Here is a 27,071-nt window from a genome sequence, read left to right as displayed (position 1 = left end):
GTATCATAACTGATCACCTGGGAGAAAATTAAATGGGAAATATACCCAGCAAAAGAGAATGAGGAAAATGTCAGACATTTTAATATAATTCACACTTATTCCTAGAATAGGCCCAATACCCAGGAAAAGGAAAAAGACTCCCTTTCACTTTTTCATCAAATATTTATTGAGTGCCTATTATACATAGCAGTGATGTGCTTGGGTAAATCACTGGACAAGCAGACAGCCCTGCCCTTATGGAGCTTAACATTCTTTAAACAACCTTCAGGTTTTGGTTCTATGCTTTTAAGACCTAAAACTGAAAGTAGAGAGAAAATATTGTTGACCTAAAGCAATAAAACAGCCAGTTATTTTACCAGCAAAATAGGTTAATTTGGGAACAGAAAAGAATTGCAATTCAGGACATCTAATCTGTGGCGATCCACAGGCAAGTCCAAATGACAAAGGAGAGGAATGTGCTTTTCTAGAGAAGGACTTGGGCAGGCCTGTTATTAAACAAAGAGTTCACTGGAGGAAACTGGGAATTCAAAGTAGTGGCTTTTCATTGGCTGAGTTGTGACAGCCTCTAATTGATTGGGCTGTTGCCTGGCAAGGAGGTTTTTTTTTTTTTCCTTCCTCTTGCTGGGTGGTAAAGGAGTAACCTTCTACCTGTTGGAGATACAAAGTATGTCTTTTCTTCATGGGTGTGCGATTGACATGGAGTGGTAGGGCCTGAGAGTTCCCCTGCTGGCCTCCCAACTCCATTTTTTTTTTTTTTTAACATCTTTATTGGTGTATAATCGCTTTACAATGTTGTGTTAGATTCTGCTGTATAACAAAGTGAATCAACTATATGTATACATATATCCCCATATCTCCTCCCTCTTGTGTCTCCCTACCACCCTCCCTATCCCACTCCTTTAGGTGGTCACAAAGCACTGAGCTGATCTCCCTGCGCTGTGCAGCTGCTTCCCACTAGCCATCTATTTTACATTTGGTAGTATATATAAATCAATGCCACTCTCTCACTTCATCCCAGATTACGCTTCGCCCCTCCCCGTGTCCTCAAGTCCATTCTCTACGTGTCTGCATCTTTATTCCTGTCCTGCCCCTAGGTTCTTCAGAACCTTTTTTTTTTTTTTTTTTTGGATTCCATATATATGTGTTAGCGTACTGTATTTGTTTTTCCCTTTCTGACTTACTTCACTCTGTGTGACAGACTCTAGGTCCATCCACCTCACTACAAATAACTCAATTTCGTTTCCTTTTATGTCTAATATTCCATTGTATATATGTGCCACATTTTCTTTATCCATTCATCTGTCGATGGACATTTAGTTTGCTTCCATGTCCTGGCTATTGTAAATAGTGCTGCAGTGAACATTGTGCTACATGACTCTTTTTGAATTATGGTTTTCTCAGGGTATATGCCCAGTGGTGAGATTGCTGGATCATATGGTAGTTCTGTTTTTAGTTTTTTAAGGAACCTCCATACTGTTCTCCATAGCGGCTGTATCAATTTACATTCCCACCAACAGTGGAAGAGGGTTCCCTTTTCTCCACACCCTCTCCAGCATTTATTGTTTGTAGATTTTTTGATGATGGCCATTCTGACCAGTGTGAGGTGATACCTCATTGTAGTTTTGATTTGCATTTCTCTAATGGTTAGTGATGCTGATCATCCTTTCATGTGTTTGTTGGCAATCTGTATATCTTCTTTGGAGAAATGTCTATTTAGGTCTTCTGCCCATTTTTGGATTGGGTTGTTTGTTTTCAGCAGAAACTCTGTAAGCCAGAAGGGAGTGGCAGGGCATATTTAAAGTGTTGAAAGTGAAAAACCTACAACCAAGATTGCTCTACTCAGCAGGGATCTCATTCAGATTCGACGGAGAAATTAAAACCTTTACAGACAAGCAAAAGTTAAGAGAATTCAGCACCACCAAACCAGCTTTACGACAAATGCTAAAGGAACTTCTCTAGGCAGGAAACACAAGAGAAGGAAAAGACCTGCAAAAACAAACCCAAAACAATTAAGAAAATGGTAATAGGAACATACATATCTATAATTACCTTAAATGTAAATGGATTAAATGCTCCAACCAAAAGACATACACTGGCTGAATGGATACAAAAACAAGACCCCTATATGTGCTGTCTACAAGAGACCCACTTCAGACCTAGGGGCACATACAGACTGAAAGTGAAGGGTTGGAAAAAGATACTCCATGCAAACGGAAATCAAAAGAAAGCTGGAGTAGCAATTCTCATATCAGACAAAATAGACTTTAAAATAAAGACTCTTACAAGAGACGAAGAAGCATACTACATAATGATCAAGGGATCAATCCAAGAAGAAGATATAACAATTATAAATATATATGCACCCAACATAGGAGCACTTCAATACATAAGGCAAATGCTAACAGCCATAAAAGGGGAAATCGACAGTAACACAATAATAGTAGGGGACTTCAACACCCCACTTTCACAAATGGACAGATCATCCAAAATGAAATAAATAAGGAAACACACACTTTAAGTATCAAAAAACCCAACACCATTTTAAATGAGATTTCTTTTTACTAATTTTCACAGTATGTATAGTAGTTAAGAGCATGCACCCTAGAAGGAGGCTCTCTTCCTAGATGTCAGGTCAAGAGCAAATTCCTTAAATCATAAATTTAATCTTCCTTATTTCCTCAGTTTCTCACTTTCATTATCTGAAAAATGCTACCTTATAAGGTTGTGATAATGGCCTAAAATTCCCCTTGAAAACTCTTTAGAAAACAGTGTCTGGTACAGACTTAGTCTGCAACAAATGTTTCACACTCTTATTTATTCAGCATCCTTCATTCAACATACTTACCAACCCCTTAACGTATACTAGGTTCTGTTCTAGATTTTGGACATGCAACAGGAACTTGAGAGGCTAATATTCTAGAAGGTAGTTTATTTATATTTTGGGTTAAATAGGCTCTTGTGAACTAGTCTGTGAAACAAAATACCATGTTTACATAATGTTATTTCTAAGGGTAAATGCCTTCTGAGTTTTCAACAAGTGATTTATGGAACAACATTTTGGACAATACTTGGGATATGCCTATGATATTCTAAGTGTTTGTGAGTATATGAATGTATGTGTGTGTTTGTTTGTATGTGTGAAAGTTTTTAACATAAGCCCCAAATAAAATTTCAAGAGGGATACATTTACCTAGTTGTTTTAAAAATCATATTTTCAGCATAACTGGGAGTGAGGAGCACTCTTTTTAAATCCCCAATTTTACCTATTAGGTTTTTATTTAGAAACAGAAAAAATAAAAAAGGCTATCAGATTTTAATTTCTATTCCTGGGAGGGAAAATTTTATAACATTTAAACACTAGAAAAGAAAAAACTCTATGAACATAAAGTACTAGGAAATAGCTAATGCCTTTTTGGAGACAAGTATTCTATAAAGCCATCTATAATGGGCCAGTTTTAATATTTTTATAATGTTTATTATTTTTATTTTTCTTCAGTTAAGTCTGGATTATTAAAAATATTCAATTAAAAATAGGCGCTAGACACATGTTAGAAATGTACGAAGAACCACAAGAGGTTACGAGCATTGAACATCACTCTTTGGACAGAGCTTTTGCTAAAAAGACAGAGCAGGTAAATTTCTGTTTTTATATTAGAGAAAAAAAATGTATTTCCATGCTTAAGATCCCTAAAAATTTCTTCCATACATCCAATGTAAGTCCAAAAAGTGATGATCTCTACCCTTAAGGAGCTTTCATTTCTGCTCGGGAGCACACAGTAATCACAGGGGTATAATCTGATATGATGAGAGTGAATCAGGATGCTCTGGGGCATACCAGACTGGCACCCGACCTGGGTTTAGAGACCCAGTGTACAATTCCTTAGAGAAATAATACCTGAGAAGTAGAAGTACTCTTAACAGAGAAAAAGGAATACATGTTTGAAGGTCCTGGAAGTCAAAGAGGACATGGTCTCTTCAAGAACTTTACTGTGGCTTTAAAATATAAAGGGAGATTGACAGTAGATGAGGCAGAGGTAGTATGCAGGAGTTAGATCTTCCCATTCACTTTCTTTCTCTCCTCCTTCTGGGATTCCAGTTATACATTGGTTAGATCATTTGATGTTGTCCCATAGCTCTTAGATGTACTGTTCTAGTCTCTTCTCTCCCCACACTACCCCCTCTGCCCCCCACCTTAACTCCTTTCTATCTTCTTTGTATTTAGCTTGGATAATTTTTATTGGCCAATCTCAAATTTAATGATTTTCCCTCCCTGTGTTGAACTCAGTCTGTTGACAGGCCCAACAAAGAAATTCTTTATTGTTGATGCTGGGTTTTTTTTTTTAATTGTTGTTTTTTATCTCTGGTTTTTCCATTTGACTCTCCTTGTGGTTTATGATGAGCATGGGATTGGACATGGGGATGGGATTTCCTGCTGCCTCTTCAGGGTCAGATGCAGTTGCGTGCTGGAGCTGATTATTAAATTTTTATAAATGTGTGAGTCATTTAACATCATCTTGATAGTTTTAAATTGGCCACAGTAGAAGTATTTACATCACAGAAATGGGCAGACACTACAATTCAGAACTTCCTTTTCCCCAGAGAGCTGGATTTCAAACGTCTACCATCACAACAATGATGGATTTTGCTTTGACCTATTCCTCAGTGAAAGTTTACCTATTCCTAGGGCCACATGCAAGAGGGTTCCACCCCTCCCAGGGGAAGAGAGCTTTTGCATCTAACGTTTCCCCAGAGGCACTGAACCTTTTCCTGGGACGATTTCTTGCCCCTTCCCCAGAAGCTTGAGGCTTTTGCTTCCTATGAAAACATAGCGTCTACTGTGTGGGCAGGGTTTTTGCCTGCGCCCTGCCCGGTTGGGGTGCATGTCTCCTCTCCTGCTCCCAGTCTTTCTTGTGAGCATCCAGTGGAAGGAAACCTGTGGAAAAGTGCTTAAGAATGAGTGCAAACTCTTCTTGTCCTGTCGTGTCTGGGGGTCCCAGGAATTCTAGACTATCACACTAGCCTACACTCTAAGAACCGATTAGCACGTTGCCTGCTTTCCTCTTCCCTCCTTTTATAGTGGCCATTTCTCTTTTCCATGCTCTGCTAAAGATTAAACAATTCAAGTGTTTCTGCCTCTCCTCAGAGGGACCCTCTGCCTTTCGGAATTTAGTTCACCTGGTTATCTTCCAACCTCCGCTCTCTGGCTCAAGAATAATTACGGCTTTGTTGATTATCTGACTTTTTTTCTCATTGTTAGGGTGGGAGTAATGTTTTTGTGGCTTCCTACATATTAAGAGGAGGTGGGACTCTCAGAAGTTAGATCTGGAAGAGTCTTTCTCTTGAATCACGTAAAAATGTTTGAAATTTATTCTTCACTGTGAGAAGGGAGCCTTTGAAGGATTTTAAGCGGATAGGGGAGTGGGGGGTGGCATTTCTGTGATGTTAGCCTTTTAAACATCATGATATTTATCTCCTACTTGGAGAGCCAGAGGGGGCCCCTGATAGCTTTCTGCTTATTTCCCATCTGTAGTCTATTTCTGATTTCTGAGTTTATTGACTTTTTCACCAGTCATTTTGCTTACATTATCAGACTATTTACATTTCCATGACTTATTATGTCTTTTTAAACTCTCTCAGGCTCAATTTCCTCATCCATAAAATAGGGATTGAATACTATGCAGATTAGTAATGAGTATCAAATCAGATCATAGGTGTGAAAATGTTTGAAAGGCATAAGCACTATATAAATAGAGTACAGTATTATAATCAACTGTCTTGTAGTCGTAGTATTATGGAATCACATTATTTGTTAGGTAGATGGGACTTCGTGATCTCTAACACAACACTGCAGTTTTGTAATTAAAGAATCTGCAGCAGAGAGGCATTGAATAATTTAAGCATCGGATCAATTCTATTGAGATAATATTCTTGTCTCCTATTTTTTAGAGGGGGAAACTGAGACTCCAAGAGGTTATGTGACTTACCCACAGTCACTTAGCTAATATGTCCCATCGCCAGTCTAGAAATGCAAGGTTGTCTAATGCTGGAGCCCGTGCTTTCAGCAGCATGCTGCCATACCTCTCTGAGTTTCCCCAGGAAGCCAGCATCTGAGCTGGTCCTGGACTCCATTCCAGATCTCCAGAGTCCCAGGCCACAAAGCCCCGCAGCAGATTTTCCCACTCTAACTTGTGAGTGACAGTGTGGTATCTAAGAGTCAAAGTCTCTGCTAGCAGCTTTTCAGGCTAATGTGCCTTAGAAATCTCCCCAGGTTATTATAGCAAGACTAAATGAGCTTTTAAAAAGATTTTTAAATTACCAATAGAGCATGTGGTGGATAGTGGTTAAAAACATGCAGTTTCTGGAGCTTCCTGCCTGGATTCTAAGCCCAGGCCCACCACTGAACAGGCTGTGGATGTTGGGCAAGTCACCTCACTTCTTGGTGACTCAGTTTCCTCATGTGTAAAAGGAGGGAAAACAGTTCCCATTGCTTAGGGTTGTTCTGAGACTGAAATGAGCTTGGAATCTGCTTGGCACGTAGGAGACAGTATATACTTTTGTTAAATGTAAGTTCTTGGATTTTATTTTGCAATTCAAACTTAATAGTATATCCTCATTAAATAACAAAACAAAACAAAATAGAAACACAAAATAGCAGGTCTTCCTTTAAAACTAAATAATCTCCACTGATAGATAGGACTGCAAAAAAATCTCACTTTTCTCCCAGAAAATACTCAGTTTTAGGCTGCTTTTGTGGAATTTTGTTCCGAGGCAGACCTTTTTCACCTGACTTGGGAGGGGCAGTCCCAACAGAGAGCCCATTACCTATCAATTCAAGGAAAAGCTGCTGGGTTTTCAGCCCTGGCCTGCAGGGTACTTGGAGTTGGGGCTGTGTACGCAGCCCTGTAGGCAGTATTTTTTGTGCTCTTTTAGTGCTTCCATGTTGCACAAAAGACATCTAGAATCAATCGAACATAATGAATTAACTCCTTTGTGGGATTCCATGTTGTTTTTGACATGTCTTTGATCATTTTGAACAAAATAACTTCTAGGGTGATTACATAAGGAGAGTAATGCCTTTAGTCCTTTGTAAAGTGTTTTCCTTTGTTTAGTTAAACATTTCATGAATTGGGTTGCAGGGAGCAATTTCATACATTGTTTTTGCCGTGATGGGAATTTAACAGATTAAAGAGAAAATTTGGTTTTATAGTATCTTGATGATAGAGTGATATTTTCTGGGTTTTTGTTTTCTATAAGTCAATTGGTTTTAAAAATGGCTATTCTATTGTGTGTGTGTGTGTGTGTGTGTGTGTGTGTGTGTGTGTGTGTGTGTCTGTATGAGAACAGGGGCAGGACCGTTTTCTCCTTATCACCTATGGAAAATAATGCAGCCATTTAAAGAGCAGATATTTTAAAGGCATTTTGCAGAAATATAGAAAAGCCGCATTAAAGTGGCTTTTGAGTCACTCTTTTCCCCTTAATGCAAATTTTAATGTTTATATGCTAGGCAAATGTCATTAAAAGAAAGGAGACATCCATCTAGCTGATGCATTACTGACTCTGGCTGCTAAGTGAAGCTTAACCAGTCCCCTACAAATGTGGGGATGTGGGATGGATGGGTGTTGAGATGCCAAACGTGCAGTTCCTGCTGAGTTGTTTTCTAACCAGCCAGTGTGGCTCATCTGCTACTTCTTCATCTTCTTCTTTGTCTGGTACTCCCCCTCACTTGTACATTACTCTTCCTCTATCTTTTCACGGTTCTGTTGCTTTGCTTCGGCTTTTTATTTCTAGATACCCACCTGTGGCCAGATTTCATACTCTTATCCAGTGAAATGGTGTGCCTTGGGTGTGGCATTTTGTTAGAATTCACACTGTTAGGCTGCATTATCCAAAATCTGAGACGTACTAATTATGAATTTTAATCAAGTATCTAGTTGGCAGGAAACTCTGGGTTCTTAAAAAAAAGTTATAGGACACATAGATATTGAACTATCTTAACACTGAAGTGGTTTTATACAAGCCAGATAACATTTAGGAAGGAATCAATAAAAACTGTAGTTGCTCATAACTTATTGCCCTTTCTGAATTTTGTTATAGAAAGGAATGCCTTATATTCAGCTTGATTCTTTAACGGCATAGAAATTCATTCAGGAAAGTTTGATGAATAGAAGAAATCTTTATTCACTGGCTCAAAATTTATACTCTGTACGTAACATCTACATGTATGTCTAGATTAATACTGCCAGTTTTCTATTGCAAAAAGAGTCTCAAGACTGAAATGATTAAAACCTTGTATTTTCAATTCCTAAAATATCTCAAATAGATAGCAGTTAAAGTAAATTCATGATGATTTATAGCTGAGGTATAAATTTGGCTGTGTAGCAAATTGTTCATCATATTATTCCCAGGGGTGATTTTTATACCTATCAACAGTGCTTCTTGAGGCTTGGGGTGTGAGAAAAAGATCTTATAAGGCTGGCAGTTTCCAGCAGATGTGTATCTATACCTCCAGCATCACTGGTTATAATTTAACTATAAAAATGTTGCACTATCTGGGTAGCAAAATGGGTGAGGTCTGCTATTGCCTGTGATTGTAAGTGTGGAGGATATTTGTTTGACTTCACAGACACTGGATTTGTAAAAGAAGAAATGTCAGGTAGTGACTATGTGGCATGCTGCTGCGATGTGTCTGCAGCCAGCTTCCTGGGGTGGCCTTCCCTCAGACGTCCAAGGCTTACATTCAAGTGTGTTTTAAACCCTCCTGCGCTGTTGGTGGGAATGTAAATTGATACAACCACTATGGAAAACAGTATGGAGGTTCCTTAAAAAACTAGAAATAGAACTACCATATGACCCAGCAATCCCACTACTGGGCATATACCCTGAGAAAACCATAATTCAAAAAGAGACTTGTATCACAATGTTCATTGCAGCACTATTTACGATAGCCAGGACATGGAACCAACCTGAAAGCCCATCGACAGATGAATGGATAAAGAAGATGTGGCACATATATACAATGGAATATTACTCAGCCATAAAAAAGAAACGAAATTGAGTTATTTGTAGTGAGGTGGATGGACCTAGAGTCTGTCATACAGAGTGAAGTAAGTCAGAAAGAGAAAAACAAATACTGTATGCTAACACATATATATGGAATCTAAAAAAAAAAGAAGTTACTGATGAACCTAGCTGCAGGGCAGGAATAAACAGATAGACATAGAAAATGGACTTGAGGTCATGGGGTGGGAGGGCGAAGCTGGGGCGAAGGGAGAGTAGCATCGACATACATACACTACCGAATGTAAAATAGTTGGCTGGTGGGAAGCAGCAGCATAGCACAGGGAGATCAGCTTGGTGCTTTGCGATGACCTAGAGGGGTGGGATAGGGAGGATGGGAGGGAGGCTCAAGAGGGAGGAGATATGGGGCCATGTGTGTGCATATGGCTGATTCGCTTTGTTGTGCAACAGAAACTAACACAGTATTGTGAAGCAATTATACTCCAATAAAGGTCTATTTAAAAAATAAATAAATAAATATATACATGTATATTTACTATGCTAAAAAAAAAAGTATGTCTTAGTTCCTGGTGACACAGTACTGCTAGATTCTCTGTTGGTTCTACCTTCAGGTTAAAGCCTTGATTTTCATGGATAGCCTAATCTGTAGAAAGAAAGAACATTAAAAAAAATATTTTTAAAAAAGCATAGCCATAAAAGTCCTTTCTACTAATAGTGGATCTTTTTTTTTCAGAGAGAGAAACCAAATTACAGCCTCACTGTCACAGCATCTTCCAACACTGACAGTCAAAAGCTGATCTCTTCTTCATGGGGGATAGCTTACTAACTCCTCTGGGCCGCCACGTTAGGACGAATTCTCGAGACCAGGCAGTCCCTCCTGATTTGTAGAGACGTCTGGCTGTGCACCTCCACAGTTAGAGCTGTTAGAGTTTTTGCTGACTTGCTTGGCACATGTCCATTAAAATTAGTCCATTAAAATTCAAATGCTTTCCCAATAATTGAGACAATCAATTTACATTAAACAAGACACAATTATAATTTCATGTGCAATTTAAATTCTATAGAAAATAGTCTGTGTGCAATAAAGAGGGACACTTATTTTGATGCAAAGAGATGTTTTTATAGTCTGCATAAACAAATCATTCATATTTTCAAAATAGTTCCCTCATTATCTTTGGTGTAGAGGAATTCTATTGTGTTTTGTTTTGATGTAGGGACAAGTGTGTGTGTCTAAAGCTGCATGTTTAGTAGGCACTGTGACTTTCTCTCAATGGCACTGAAATGGAAAGGGTTGAGCTTGATAGGTACTTGCTTGGGATATGACATGGACTCACTCTCATTAAAAGAGCAAACAAAGAGGATGCATGTTGAGTGAGTCTGTTGCCTTTGTGCCAGCAGTAGTGAAATGGGCATCATGCATATACTTTTACCTTTGTGCAATAGACCAGGTGGGTACCTATTGCTCTGCCAGGGACTGCGTGCTAGTTCCTAAGAAAATCATTCAAAGGAGTTTGGGAAGGATGCATAGGATGGGGGAGGAAGTTGCCATGGCTGTGTGCCTTTGTGCTGAAGAGTTCCTGGGAAAGCTTCAAACCCCCAGCAAGTAGGCTCACAAGGCAGCCAGACTCCATGAACATGCCTGAATCCTCTACAACTCTCATTTGTAAGCTCTTAATAAGATTGGTATTGTCGGTCAGGAAATCTAGAACACTGGAGAAATATTATTAGGAAGAATATAGTAAAAGTAATGACAAGATAGAAAACAAATCCTGTCAGAGCCCGAGAATATATTTGGCTTCTGCTTGCTGTGTCTGTCTGTTTCTATAAATGGTCCAGAATAGAAACCGGATGTTTAAAATCTCTCTCCCTTTCACATGCTCTCCTCCCCATCCTGTCTTCCTTCCTCTTCAGTATTAGTAGACTTACTATTTTTATTATTTTTTATTTATGTTCCTATTTTCAATATTTGCCATTTGTATGGATAACACGTTAATTTTTAATAAAATATTTTATACTCTTAGAATAGCTGAATCATAAAAGAAAACTTGAAATTGATATAGACTCCAAGGGAGCATATAAACTGAGTATTACAGTTTCTTTTCCCACTCACAAATAGCAAATGGTTATTTTAAAAGATGATGTATACTTAGATTTAAATCTCTTTATTTTTGTATATGAGTCTTAATTTGTATTATTTTTGTGGCACAAAAAGTGATTCAGGCATCATTCTGTGAAAGAAATACCAAGACAATATGTTAGGCAGTACTCCCTAACAATTTTCTTTTTATCTAGAAACACATTTTTGACAAGACTCACTGCTGTTAAAGAAATTCATTTGGGATCTGAACTGAGTCTTGAGCTTAATTTTTCATTTTAGTTCTGTTGCAGAACTAATGAGTTTAAAGAAGGCAGCATTTGTTTCTTTCACTAGTTTATTTTTTCCAGTCAGTAATTGTAGTTTTGTATTTGTAACATTAAAATTAAACCTGGGAATTATTTAAACAAGTTTATATTACATGCTATTCCCAGAACTATAGCTTTGTAATCCACTTTGGAAATATAAATTAATAAAGATAGTTTCTTCCAAAAGCTTTTTATTATAGAGAGCATGGACATTCGAAGTGTAATATCTTAGAGACTTTTTTTCCCATTCTCAAATTATAAGGATATCAGTTATCAGTTTTATGTTGGCAACTTAGATCTTATTTGAATCATTATGTGTGTGTGTGTATATATATATGTGTGTGTGTGTGTGTGTGTGTGTATATAACTTTGTATTTTCTTTTTTGTAATTAAAATTTCTAAAAATTTTTTCTAAATAATGTTACTTTTCTCAAGTAAATTTACTTACTCTTGACATTAACAATGAATTTATATATTTTTTCTGAATATTTATATTTTATATTCCAAATAAAGATTAAGAGATGTTTTAAAGAACTCTACCTGTCTTATATAAGCTGAATTGCATAGAATGGCATTTTAAAGAATCAGGAGAGACCTGAAAGATTATCTAGTCCAACTCCTTCTCTTATCATCTACCTCTCATCCTCCATCCCTACACGCAACATGGACACTTCATAGATGAGGAAAGTGGCCCAAAGAGATAAGGTGACTTCTAAGACTACAGTTCAGGTAATGACTAGAATCTGTGTTTTCTGACTTCTGCTTTAGTGTTCTCTGCTGTACCCCCTCAGTAATTTATATGTTCCCAGAAGTAGGGAGGTGGGTTAGTACTAATAATCAAAAGGAAAATACTAAGTGCAGATAAATAGATGTTTAGCAGAAATGGCTCATCCAGTAAGCTTGAGACTGGAAGTAGGATGGTTAATTGAAAGGTCAGGAAGTCATAGCAAGTGGTAGTATGTTTAGGCCAAGACATTTTCTTCGTGAATGGATTACCTGATTTGGAGTGCCGTATCATCTTTCCTGGATAAACCATACCAAAATTGCCTCTTTTGATGCACCCAATTTTGATTTCACTAAAACAACTGAGGACATAAAGACACTTGGGAAGCCACCTCCATGCAGAATTTGAGACTTTAATGACCCTCTTGCTCTCCCACCACATCTTTTACATTTATTTCATGCACACCTAATTTGATGGACTTTTAAACTCAGCTTTGTTGATTCTTTCTAAATCATTCTACTTTGTTTTCATAGAATCAGCAAACTCTTTTTTTAATAATCGTATTTCTGAGTCCACTAAACATTAAGTTATGCTTATGTTAGCAGCATAAACAGACTTGGGAAGAAACACACAACTGGTGAGAGCAGAAGTGTCCAGTTGTACTATAGAGTAGCAGCCAATGGCCATGAGTATTGCATGCGCCCTGGACATCATTCAATACATTTAATAGAGAGGAAGGGAGAGTGTTGGTTCATTAGGTGATCAGGGTAAGTGACCTTCCATTCAGAGAGTTTCTACTATACTTGGGAAGGAGCTACTATAGTCAGACGAGTAAAGGTACACAATGAACTAGTTTTATAAGAAGAATCTGCATTGCATTCTCCATACGCAGTTTTCCCGTTTGTACCAGAGAGGAGGCAACCAACCGGGAGGCAGAAGAAAGTGAACTTTCTTTGTTCCGTTTTTGCTTTCTCTTCCCCTGGGTCTTAGGCCAGCCTTACCCCACCCAGAAGATGGGCCAATGGAGCATTCTTATACCAAACAAACTTTCCACAGCTGCTTGGCAGTGAAAGCAGTGGCCACTGTTCAGCCTAGAGAATCACCCCTCATGTACAGATTTTCAAGTGACCTGCTACTCAGCTGGGGATTCTTGGGGACACAGCCCTGCTTTCTTTAGGGAGCTGCTCTACTCTTTGCATAAAGTCCTGGAAGAATTGCTCTCCTAGGAGGTTGCACAGCTGAAAATACAAGTGATTTCAAAATGGGTTTTGATAAATTCTTGGATTAAGAACCCACGTCTGGTTTCTAAAGGGTACTGTGAATGCATTAAGTCTCATTCCTAAATAATGAATGAACAAATCAACAAGTAATTAACAACTATCCTCTCTCTAAATTGGGTTATGAATGTAATCCTTCTCCTTTTATTATTTTCTTGGTTTGAGCATCCATTCCATTTTCCTTTCTTAATTAAGTCATGGTATTTATCAAGATGATGATTATAGCACACAGCCACTTCACAAAACAAACACACAAACGTGCTATATAACTGCCTCTTCACTCCCTTGCTACATTTGTTGTGGCCCAAAGGGTTGGGGCAGCATTTTTCAATGTGTATTCTATGGACAATCAGTCCTACAAAATGGTCTTTGAAAAAAGGAGTGCAGGATGTTTTAGTTTGGGACATATTGCAAATACTCTCTCTCTCTGGAAAGTCAAAATGCACATTAGAATATTAACAGTCTTGATAAGTCTGAGAAATTATTAATCGTTTTTAAAGTTTAAGTTGGCTTAAAATAATAATGTAAGTTAAAATACTTGTAAAAATTTAAAACTTCACAAATAAGGATGTGGCATGAAGACCTATAAACTGCTCTGTTGGGCTGTTTTTGGAGACCTGTCATTAATCTAAGGGTGGAAATGACCCACTGTGGCACTTCATGGGGGACCTGCACAGGTTTTTCACGGCTCTTTGATCATCTTTCGCCCCTTACTCCTCCTATTCCAAACATGGTTTTTTACTTTTTTCCTTTTATACTCTAATGTGTGGCATGAATACCAAGTCCATGCTTTCTAACCCATAGGCAGGAAGAGCAGCTCATGGCTGTTGTGTACAGCTGCACTGCCAGACAATGGGAGTCTGCTATTTACAGGTGAAAGTTGAGGTGTGATTATTCCAGATTACTGAGACTATGTCAAGGAATGGATTTGGAGAGGAATAGTTCCTGGAAGTCTTGATTATCTCTATTACAACTCATCTGGCTATGATGAGCAAGGAGAGTAACAGCTATTTTTTTTCTCAGTTCATGGACTCTCAAAAGGGATTTTTTTCTGTTGCTATGTTTTTCCTTCTTCTTGGGGATCAGGAATCATTTCTGAATGCTATGTACAGAAAGAAGATTTTGTGTTCATCCAATTATTAATCTATTCATTCACTGTTTATACGTACACTCTTGAGATATTTACTGAGTGCCAGCAGGGACTTGTGCTAAGCTTAGGGATTAAAAAGATGCATAAGACTTAGCTCTTGTCTTTGAGAATTCATAGTCGAGATGCTCTTGCCTGTGCTTCTCAAAGCCTGAAATACTTTTCCCTTCTCTACCTAGAGATCTCTTCTCTCTCGAGATTCAGGTCATCTGTCATCTCTTCAGTGAAGCCTTCCTTAACCCCACTCTCTGTGTTACTCAACACTTCGTTCAAACAGCATTTTGATCAAGCGCACAGGACATGATAATTATTCTTTGAATGTCTGACTCATTAGAAGGAGTTCCTTAAGAACAGGAACCATATCCTAGTTCTCATTGTTTCTCTAGTACATAGCCAAGGGCCAGGCACTTAGAAGGCACTCACTAAATGAATTTGCAGTCATTTTTGTCTTCTAACTCATCTTTTTCAGGCTCCCAAAACCGTAGAAGGGAAAAAAATAATGAGACAAAAGCAGAGTTTGATGTGTATACACAACTTAAAAATAATTTATAACCTCTTATCTACATCCCCACAGTTGGAAAAACTGCTCAATACATGTGCATCTAATTACTGTCATTAAGTAATATAAATCTAAATTTTTATTGCATAATGATGTACAACCAGAGAGCACTCGGTAAATATTAATCACAATTATTAAATATGCTTTGATCTCATTAAAACTGGAATGGCTCCCTCACTCTATTTAGACCATTTAACTACTCATTGTGTTATTAGTTGGTCCTTATTTTGCAAGGTTTGTAGGTCACATTTAATGGAGCTGCTTGTTAAGGTTGTTAGCAGTTATATAAATGACTTTGACTTTATAAATTTTATGACAGTAATTTGGAATGAGTTAGGCATTTTCCAAGCGTTTGGTTTCCACAATGGCCTGATAGATTACAGAATGATTGTTCAGATGCAACTCTGTGAGAGTTTTTTTTTAATCAGCTAAATTTTACATCTCACATAATGCTAGTGATTTCTGTATCATAGATGAAGGAGATAATGTAGAATTGAGGCTGGGAAACATTTTTCTTCTTTTACAGGGCCAGGCAGAAGAGCCCTTGGAAACTGACCCTTGGAAAGAAATGATCATTTCTGGTTCAAACCAAATATACTTAACTTCCATATCTGTCCCACATTTAAATAATCATTTTTGTGACCTATATCTGGAAGTGCTCCAGTTTTTCCACATGGCTCTTAGAACATAGTGTCAGTGTTGCATTTCACATTTCTTATTTTGAATTATGCCACTGTGTTCACCTGCAGGGTAAGCTCCTGCTAGGCCTGGCTGGGTCATGGAGTCCTGGACTCCTTTTGGCTTTTTGCCTAGAACAGGGAAGCCTAAATGACTGTAGATGAGGCAGCCCAGACAGCCTCCTTTCCCTCAAGTCCATGTTCCCATCTTAGGGTCCTAGATCTCCCCCTCTTCACTATGGAGACTAAATGACCCCAATGAAAGGCTGAAAAATACATTTGGGCCTGATCTCTAGATATCTCATATGAGAACTGCTTTCAGGGAAGGATTTGGGGGGTGGGCAGGGGTGGCTCTAATAGAAAGTTTGAGTTCTCCCTAGAGGTCAACATTCCTTAATTCTAGACAGTTAGTCACTCCCTCTTATTTCTATAGTAAATGTTTCTATTTTCTAGCACTTTGAGCACCGTATTCATGGTGTTTTATGTCCTTCTCCCTTATTAGATTGTGAAGTCTTCAGTGTGAACCATGAGTTATCAATCTCTGAAGTCCCAGTGTATAAAACTATGTTGAATTAATGAGTAATTATCTAGGAACTGATTTTTTTTTTTAATTTAAAAGCTGTTAGCTAATGGTTAGGATTAATTTGTGCTGATTCCATATGTGTCCTCATTTCTTTCCACCAGTCCATTAGGATTTGAACTTACCTGGCTTTATTAGCTCTTTCAACCTTTTAAAGCTACAGAATGGTTTGGTCCATCCAAAACAAAAACAAACAAAACAAACACAAATAAAAGTCATTGAATACCTTTTGATGATGGCCCTTCTGACCGGTGTGAGGTGATACCTCATTGTAGTTTTGATTTGCATTTCTCTAATGATTAGTGATGTTGAGCATCTTTTCATGTGTTTGTTGGCAGACACAAATATAGAGAATGGACTTGAGGACATGGGGAGGGGGAAGGGTAAGCTGGGACGAAGTGATAGAGTAGCATCGACATATATACACTACCAAATGTAAAATAGATAGCTAGTGGGTAGCAGCTGCATCGCACGGGGAGATCAGCTCGGTGCTTTGTGACCACCTAGAGGAGTGGGATAGGGAGGGTGGGAGGGAAATGCAAGAGGGAGGGGATATGGGGATATATGTATACATATAGCTGATTCACTTTGTTACACAGCAGAAACTAACACAATGTTGTAAAGCAATTATACTCCAATAAAGATGTTAAAAAAAAAAAGTGATTGAATACCTGTTACATGATAGGAACTGCAGGTCATGGAGATACAGAAGATACATTAAGCAATCACTGACCTCTTGTTCTCTGGAGAAGGAGGTATAAATCCTTCGCTCTAGCCCCGCACACCTCATGTGGTAAAGAGATAGGCATGTAGCAGCATAGGATTACTGAAGAGAGGCACAAATCCAGCCCGAGAGATGTTGGGGAACTTTTTGGAGGTAGGGAGGCCAAAACTTAACTTTAGAGGATGTACAAGGCTACATGCCAGGCAGAGAGGAAAACTGGAGGAAAGCTCTGGAGAGAGAAGTGCCGTCTTGTGGTGTAAGAACTACAAACAGGTCAGTGTCGGTGGTGGGGGGGGGGGGGGTGGGGAAGGCAGAAAGCAGGAATGAATTGGAGATCCGTGCCAGGGATCTGGCTTTTTATCCTAAAGGTATTGGGGAGCCAATGAAGAATTTTAAACAGGTCACGATAGCAGATTGGCATTTCAAGTAACTCACTCTGGTGGCTGCATAAAAGATGGATTTGGGGGAGCTAGGCAGGGGAACTAGATAGGAAATAATTAAAGCCTGAAATAGAGATGAAGAAGAGGGGATGGACTGGAGAAATACTTAGGGGGCAAAATTGGCTAGCAGTTGATAGGATATGAGAAATGAGGAAAAGGGAGGAATCAAGTAATTTTTTCCCCCCGTTAGTAGCTGTTTCTTTGGTCTAAATCCCAGTGACATTTTTGATATCTCTGGGAATGAATCTTCAGAATGCCTTAAAAGCAAATGATTTTAAAATTACATTTGTTGGTCATGTCTTCGTTTGGTTTAAATATTCCCTAAAGCAAGTCTACATTTTTTTTTTCAAATTTACATATCCCTTATTTCTATGACCGTTCAAACTAGATTTATAGTTTTTACAATAAATATTTTAAATCCCAAGAAATGGGAGTCAAGAATTACATCAGAAGAGAGATGGTAGCTGACTTACAAGCTCCTGACATTGCCAGTGTTTAGCCTTCCTTCACCTCCCAACCATGATGATCTCTCCTCCCTGCAGTACACTTATCATATACTGTCTTTGGTGCTAGGTACAAGAGTCCTAGCAGGACAGAAATCTAAGTAGATAACAAAATACAGTATAATAAGTATAATGATACCTCTCTTTGGCCAGTCCTACTAATTATGACTCCAAGCAGTAGTATTATTTCTAAGAGAAGAATATTAAAAATAGTCAAATCAAAATATTAAATCAAGTAATCAAAATATCCAACATCAGGAGATTAGTTATATAAACAGTATGTAAATTCCCTACAAAGGAATTATAAAATGCCAATAAAATCATTTACTGGAAGAAAAGGGTTTATTGACATTGCACATGTTCAAAATATATCTCCATGGGCAAATAGGATATAAGTAGTATATATTATATGATATGATTCTATTTTTTGCAAAAAAAAAATAGATATGTACCCAAAATATCATGTCTTCTTCACACTCTAGATTTTGTATCTCACACACGTGGACTCAAATTTTGCCCTATGTCAACTTGTATGTAGAACTCCACATCTCCTAGAGTTCCCCAAAGACTTCATATGCACAAAAGCACTGCTGAGCAGCATGGACTTTACTAAGAATATTGTAATTAAGAAAATGGAGAACACTAAGGCCACACATCTCTTAGAAACAATGTAATAATCTCCACTGATACTTAGTTCTCTCCTTCAAAGTCCTTTCTAGGCTATATATCTACATATCTACTCTGGTATTTTTTTCCTTGCTCCTGCTTCCCCCCTACCCCATAACTTTCAAATTATTTGCTTTCTCATGTTCTGGGGACCATAAATTCCTTACCCCCTCTATTATGCAGAATAATCCAACTCTGCCCCAGCTCTTGCCTCAAATGCATATACATTCAAACTAACCTGGATCTTGAGTAAAAAGTAAATTTAACATTGCCACCTTGTACACACACACACGACACACAAGAGGATATAATAAATTAACTGTCTCTAAGCAGTGGGATTATTGGTGTATTTTCTTCCTTCACATATTCCAATAATCGCTAAGTTTTCTGCACTGAGCATGTGTTACTTTTGTAAAAGGAAATGTAAACAGTAAAAAAAAAAAAAAAAAAGCTCCGTTCTTGTTTTGCCTCTTTTAGGAAACCTTTCCTGACTAAACCCTTCCAAAGAGAGTTAGATCCCTGTCTGTTTTTCCATTTTGCCTTATTGATTGCTCTTGCCCTGCACTTATACCATTGCTTTGTTTTTATCGTGTTTTCCTCTGAGTTCTCAGACCTTTCCTCTTCTGCTGGTTTATCAATGTTATAGACCACTTCTCCTTTCTTAAACTGAACTCCAGAGATGGGCTACGAATCTCCAGAAAATGTATGCAAAATTTAATGTCTATTCATTTCTTTTCTGGGAAGCAGATCCAGTTAGTTTTTGGGTGCCTCCATTGTAGCAGGCAAGGTTCTAGATCTGGTCTTTAATCAGAATCTCAAAACAATGAAGAACTCCTGACCCACTGTTCTCTATACTTAACCTGTTTGTTCTCCTTGTTTAGAATGTGTCACGAGGCCAGGACTTGTATGTCGTGTTCATCACCAATTTCCTACTGCCTAGAACAGTGCTAGAATATATAGTAGGCACTCAAAAAGTGTAACATTTTGAATGATTAGGCATTATGAGGCAGAAAAGACATTTATTTTATTATCCCCACTTTTCAGAATTAAATATGATGTTACTTGAGGAAGCAGGAAGTAATCAAAAGCATTCTGAGACTGAGAATTCAGACTGAGATTTATGCTGTCTTGTCACACAATTGGTCTTGAAGCAGGGTTGGATTTGGCACCTGAGTGGGCATCTGTCTCCTTGTCTCTCAGGCTGGACTTGGTAGTCACTTAAGCTGTTTCTGACTCTAAATTTCGTTGTTGGCTGGCTCGAGGCCCCAGCCCAAGTCAGCAGGTCTCCTGACTCTTAGGTTTGAGAATGTGCAGCATTCTTGAGTTTGACCTTCCCTTGGCTTCACTTGATCTAGTTCATTTTGTTTTTGAAGGTAATTTGTTCCATGGAAACCAGACAGGGTGCTGTTTAAATAGTAGGCTGTTGTCTCAATGTAACATATTGGCCCACTGAGATCTACAAAAGTGTGAATCACAAACCCGCCTCTGTACTTTTCTGATATAGTATGAATGTTTTGGATGTAAAAAAAATCCTGTTAAGAATGATCAGGTTATTTCATTTTGCCATCAATCGTATTTTGTAATGTTAAGTTGGTACAATAACTGCTATTCCTGGCTGAGTAGATTCTCTCAACTACTGCAAAATATTTTTAAAATCAGGTAATTCAGTCTCTAATCCAAATTGTATTTGGTTTATTTTCTTCAGACTGTATATATGACTGGGACTGTGTATTTAAACTTCAGCTTTGTGTGTGGTATTCCTGTGATAATTTCAGTACCTAAAATAAGATGCTTACAAGAACCAACCTGAGACCGATACTGTACAGCAGTTTAGCAGCAAATTTCTACTCTGGGTATTTAACAATAATTGGGATCTTTCTACTGGCTTTACATAAACTCAGATTAGTAGTAAAATCTAAGTACCAGCCCATTTGGCAAACTCTTACCCTTCAAGCAGTCACAAATTTGCTTCTGATTGTGCTTTTCATTCGCACCTAGCTCAGATTTTTGCCTGATGCTTTTTTAAATCCTCTAATTTACATACTGTGGTAAATTTAAAATGAGAACAGATGAATGCTGCTAAACTTTTCTATTTCACTGATGAATATGGTATTTTGCTTCAACTATCTAGCTGTTATATATTCAGTGACCTTTAAAACATGAAATACATACTTATTTTTGTATATACTGTGCAAGATGGATCCGTTAGTATTGTCTTCCCTTTCAGACAATGAGTCTGAGACACAGAGGCCAACCAGAGCATCTGGGAACTAATTGTAACAGGGCTAAAATTCATAGTTTCCTGTTCACGGTTCACATGAAGTCATCTGGGCAGAGAAGCTTCTTTCACATTTGGTTTTCTTGGAGCTGTGGGAGGGCGATGCAGCCACTCTGCACGTATTTCTTCTTGCCCTTCAGTCCCAGTGCACCACAGTCTGTGTTACTGTACCCGTTTGGGCATGTTAGAGCATATATTTTAAGTGTACATACTAAAAGAAGTAGTGTTTTCTGAATGACTAATATGGATTTGGCCTCAGCTAAAGTAATATTTTATCTCATTTTTATTAGTGGTAATAATAATCTTGTTCTCCAAAGGAGCAAAATAAGTCTTACAGCAGTATCAAAAAACCCAGAGCCTTACAGAAGCTGAAGGGGTAACAACAGATTTTATTGAGGCACTATTGCAATAGGGGGAGAGAGAGCTTAGTATAGAACTTGGCTCAATTTCAAACACAACATGGAAGAGTGTGAGGGCTCATAGTCAAGGAGCAGGACGGGGGGGCAGGTGGGAGTGTGGAATCAACCGGTAGATAGAAAATTACTAAGAAGAAACTTCAGAGATAAGGGAGGACTCTGGCTAAACATATCTAACAGGATCCTTCCTGAAGGCAGGCCAAGATGATCAGACACGTGGGGAATGGTGAAGGTTAAGGAATTGTGATCAGATATTTAGGCTGATCAGTTTTCAAGGGTAGGGGATTCTCTTTAAACTGACAATATTCTTGCTAAAACTGGGCAATGCAGGCCTGACAAGGGCAGACACTGAAGCCCAAGGTCAAAGCCTGGTTGAAAAGAGAGCTTAGAGGAACCTGACTAAAGATTGGTCAAGGAGATAATCTTTGTCAGGTGTTTAATTATTAAATAACTGAGATTTCTAAAACCCATGCTTTTCCTGTAACCTGCACTGTCTTCCTGATTACATAGACCGTGTTCCCCGCTGGATGGTGTGCTGCTTGAGAGAAGTGTTCTTTTTTTTAAGTGAAGGATAGTTGATTTACAATGTTGTGTTAGTGTCAGGTATACAACAAAGTGATTCATTTATACATTTTTTTTTTCAGATTCTTTTCCCTTATAGATTATTACAAAGTACTGAGGTTATTTCCCTGTGCTATACAGTAGGTCCTTGTTGGTTATCTATTTTATATATAGTAGTGTGTTTATGTTAATCCCAAACTCCTAATATGTCGTTCCCCCCCATTTCCCCTTTGGTAACCATAAGTTTGTTTTCTATGTCTGTGGGTCTATTTCTGTTTTGTATATAAGTTCATTTGTATCATTTTTTTTTTTTAGATTCCACATATAAGCGATATCACATGATATTTGTCTTTGGCTTCCTTCACTTAGTGTGATAATCTCTAGGTCCATCCATGTTGCTGCAAATGACATTATTTCATTCTTTTTTATGGCTGAGTAATATTCCATTGTATAAATATACCACATCTTCTTTATCCATTCCTCTGTCGATGGGCATTTAAGTTGCTTCCATGTCCTGGCTATTGTAAATAGTGCTGCAGTGAACATTGGGATGCATGTATCTTTTCAAATTATGATTTTCTCCAGACACGTGCTCAGGAGTGGGATTGCTGGGTCATATGGTAGCTCTAATTTTAGTGTTTTAAGGAACCTCCATACTGTTCTCCATAGTGGTTGTACCAATTTATCTTCCTACCAACAGTGTAGGAGGGTTCCTTTTTCTCCACACCCTGTCCAGCTTTTATTATTTGTAGACTTTTTGATGATGGCCATTGTGACCAGTGTGAGGTGATACCTCACTGTAGTTTTTATTTGCATTCAAGAGAAGTGTTCTTTATTTGTTTTTCCATCTTGCATAGTGAGCAACATAGCACTTCCTACTGGATGGGCCATTTGTCTGGTCAGGATTTCAGTAAACAAGACAAGTGTACCATCCACCATGCTGGACATCTAGGTTAGTCAGAGAAAACTTGCTAGAGGATGTGGAGATAAATGCTTGGTCAGTGAATAGAATCCACCACATAACTTTGTAACAATGTTTATTTTAGATTCAATAACCAAAATAAATATTAATTTTAAAGTTATGTACACTACTTAGAATAAAATGCCATAATTCCTCAGACAAGAAAAATCTGGGGTGCATTTTAAAAGTACAACAATTTTTTTTTTTAAAGGGAATCTTTCTATTTCAGAATGAAGGAATGAAAAGTTTTAAAAATTATAACAAAAAATTCCTAGGGAACTTTGAGGTTTTATTTTACCCTAACATGAAAAAGTAGTCCAATTGTTAACACTTTACTTCTATCTATCTTGATCACACTCAGTTGTGCAAAGAGACTGGAGACTCTGAAATTTAATAAATGACCCTAATTCAAAATGTCTTACCCCAAATTCAGCTTGATAGAAAGCCAAGCTATTGTCATTATATCTCACTTTAGGCAAACCTGATATATTAAATCCAGTTTTACAAAACTGATTACTTAAGTGGACATTCTTCCCTTAACATAACCCGTTGTAGTAAGTTCTCCTTGTAATGTTTGTAAATGTGGTTCAGTTTATTAGACCCCTCTGTTTGTGCCCATATCAAGGGCAGAGTATATTTGATAATGTTACCTAACAAACCAGCAGTTTCAAATGTGTCACCGTACTTGGTTGGGCACTGTCCTGGGTCCTGAGAAAACAAAAAATGGGTCAGAATGGTCTCTGCACTCAAGGCGTGCGTGTTCCGGGCGCAAGGACCAGTAGGGTGGGCTGATGGCTGTGCCAGCGTCCGGGGGGCCTCAGCACACGGCTCCCTTCTTTGGTCTTCATCATTCTAGTTTTCTCCCTCCTCCGACTGCTTATCCACTGCATGAGCCGGGAGCTCGCAGAGTTTATCTTGAAAGCAAGCCCTGCTCCTCAGCTTCCTCCCCTTGGTTTGGTTCACTGAAAGGGAAAGCCTGATGTAATTAGGTCAGAAGAGTGGTCAGGTTCTGCTTTCATCCTTAATGCTGCCCTGGCCAGTGGGGAAATTCTCTTATTAACTGTGTGGCTGGCCTGGGTCACGCAGGTGACCCAAGGCCACTGAGCCATTCACGTTATTCAAAGTTAAAAGATGCGAGGCATTTCAGGGAATTAGTTTAACGAAGCTGCAGAAATAGTCGGATGACAAATTTGGGATTATAGTGGCAAAATAAAATTCATCTTAAAAAATGGATGCCTCCACGTGTAATGAAACTAGAATGGGAGAATCTACTTAGAAAAAGCGATAAAAGAAATTCAAATGAACTGTCAGCTGTGTCTATACTTCATTTCATGCAAATACCTAAGGAAAACCCGTCTTATAGCTTTTATTTTTACACTAATATGCATAGGTCAAAGTGGATCATTCCCAGCATTTTAAAAAAATGGAGGGGAAGCAGTTTACTTGTTTGTTTTTGCTGGGGGGGCGGGGAGGGAGGTTGTTTCTTTTTTTTCTTTTTATTTTGGGAGGCAATCTTCCATCTTTATCCCCTCTTTTTTATAGTGCTTTTCCTGGACCTTTTATTCTGATCTTATTTAACTCTCCCTTGTAGAATTGGGCTGGAAGAGCTAGAGTTCAGTTTCAAGGTCTTTTGGTAGATGCTATAGTTTTAATAAATATGAAATATACTCATCATGCTGTATTTTAAAGAACATTTGTTTTTTAAGGGTCTTTGTGTATTCATCTGGGGGAAAAAAATCAACAAAATCTGCTTTATTCAAATTTCATATTCTAGGGGAGCAGATTGTCTCAGAATATACAGTGGTGAACTTCCAAAAAGGAAAATGGGTGGAGGAATCATAGGTATTTACCACACATGTTAGAAAACATTAATGCTTTGTAAGTAACAAATGGACCTTCTATCTTTTTTTTTTTTTTTTTTGGCCAGATACATCCTTCTTTGTAAAAGTTAGCTTATTGATTATTTCATAATTTTTCTTTCTGGAAAGAATCTTATAAATATTTAAATTCAGTGTGTGTCTGTTGTGTTGATCCTGAACACTGAAGACATTAAAGAAATTTCATTCTCAGTGTCACATCAACAGTGAAAATTATCACAAAGCTAAAAATAATTTATTTAAATGTCCATATTATTTAATAGTTGGTTTTGGAAACAAGACATAGTTCTTTCCTTTTAAATTGATCATTTATAGCTGATAATTTTAAATGTAATATAGGAGCCTTATAGAAAATATAGGGAAAGACTCCACCGTTTAGGTAAAAATGTATTTGCTTTGATTGGCCTATCAGTATTCATATTTGCAACAGTTTCCCATTGTTGACTGGCATCACTACACAGAGAAATAGTTTTTCAAATACAGTGTATTTATTTCTTAACTTTCTGCTGGTAGCAGTCCTTGTGCAAACCTGACATTTGTAATGTTGATGCTTGATGTCGAAGTACAATATGTAAGTCCAGTTTTTCATTAGTTTTATAAAGATTTTGTCCTTAACACATTGAAGTCACTCAAAATTGATTCTTAAAAGAGAGATTGTCTCTGTGTTTATATAATTCCAACAGCAAGTGTCCCTTATGAATTTCAGCTGGCACTCTCCAACCCTCTGTTAAGTGGTTATCAAGGGTGGTTATTATCATTTATAATATGAGGAAACCAAGAGACAGCGATTTTATTGACTTACACTGTGAGACAGCATTGGTGCTAGACTGTTGTTATATGTTTTCTTTTCTTTTTGGCTGCAGTACCCAAGGTATCTCTCTCTGTCAGAAATATAATTGTCAAGTATCATGGTATGGATAGAGAGCTCCCTGTAGGAACCTTCAGAATCCATCCCAAAATGAACGCTCGGGACACACAAGACAAAGTTCTATTTGGTCTTGACTTTTGTGTGGGTCTGAGCAAGTTACTAATTTTAGGACCATGCTCCTTATGAAGAAGTCTGAGTATTCAACAAGGACAATCTTAAGAACATGGCTTATATAAAAGAAATTCATCCACACCTTTAGCCTCCCTGGCCCAGGGCCCTGTGTCTGCTCTCATTTTGTGCTTTCAGGGCTTCTTGATTCCTGGCCCTCTTCTTGATTCCCCAGTTTCCACAATTTTATAGCCATTGAACACTGTATTAAACCACCTGCTATGATGTACAAATTTCCTGAACCTCTTACAGTAATGATAATTATTATACAGTATATAATTATACAACAGATAATAAATATATAATATTTGTCAAAATCATTATCATTACCATTGCAGCAGCTAATTAATGTACGTTGTCCTTACTATGCACCAGCCATTGTTCTTATTCTAAGCACTTACCTTCATTAACATGCTTAACTCTTATAACAACCCTATGAGGCAAATGCTGGCTTTGTCCCCATTTTATCCAGGAGGAAACTGAGGCATAATGAGGTTAAGTAACTTGCTCAAGGTCACCCAGCTACTACATGACAGAGGCTGAACTTGCTCCCAGACGGTGTTGCTCCCAAGTCTATGAGAAGGGATGTTGATGCAAAGAATCTTAGGAATACTTTAGCTCCCATAATAGCAATTTTTTAAAAAATTCCTCCTGTACTTCCAGCAAGATTTGCTGTTGTTTTATATTCCCATTCTCTGTGCTATCTGAGCTGCTTTCCTGCCATTAAACTGCTACTATTGTCCTACAAGGAGCATCTTGATCAGTTTCTGAATTGAGTCCCAACATACATGTCTTAAGCTGTTGCATATGTATCTTAAGCATGAGTATCCTTTGTCTATATGGGAAAATCTTATGTTCTGATACATGGAAGAAAATGTGGTAGAGAGAGTAAAATATTAACAGTTTCAAATATATTTATGTTACCTTAAATTTCAGGCAGATTGATGAATAGTGAGAAGAAAAAGAGAAGCAATAATTTGAAATAAGACGATGGCAGAAAGGGCAATTCAGTAAAATATTTTCTTTCCATAATGTCATTCCTAGTTATTGACACTTTACTCTGCCGTTACACTAGGTGCTCTACAACAGCCTTCCAAGGTTTACCCCAATTCACAGATAAGGAAACTGAGGCTCAGAAGAAGGAAATGTGACCCCAGTTGCATAGTCCATAAGAGGTGAAGCTAGAAATTAAACAGGTTTGCCTGACTCCAGAGCCTGTGCTCT

The 27,071-nt window shown here is 37.9% G+C and overlaps 1 protein-coding gene across 9 annotated transcripts in view; it reads left to right on the top strand.

Annotated features, from left to right (window-relative positions):
• The window catches only part of SDCCAG8 (SHH signaling and ciliogenesis regulator SDCCAG8), a 263,302-nt gene that overhangs the window by 197,326 nt on the left and 38,905 nt on the right, over positions 1-27,071 (top strand). The window contains exon 17 of one of the 9 annotated variants that reach the window (XM_082470279.1): positions 11,935-21,379. The exons of the other annotated variants lie outside the window; for them this stretch is intronic. Coding sequence (XP_082326405.1) covers positions 11,935-11,974 — 40 coding nt within the window. The 3' untranslated portion in view covers positions 11,975-21,379. Of the gene's footprint in view, positions 1-11,934; positions 21,380-27,071 lie in introns of those variants that run through there. 9 annotated transcript variants of the gene reach the window in all.

Source organism: Balaenoptera physalus (assembly GCF_965194825.1).
Source record: "Balaenoptera physalus genome assembly, chromosome: 1".
Lineage (NCBI taxonomy): Eukaryota > Metazoa > Chordata > Mammalia > Artiodactyla > Balaenopteridae > Balaenoptera > Balaenoptera physalus.
The sequence above is the reverse complement of the archived record's forward strand: the minus strand, read 5'-3'. Positions and strand labels throughout refer to the sequence as shown.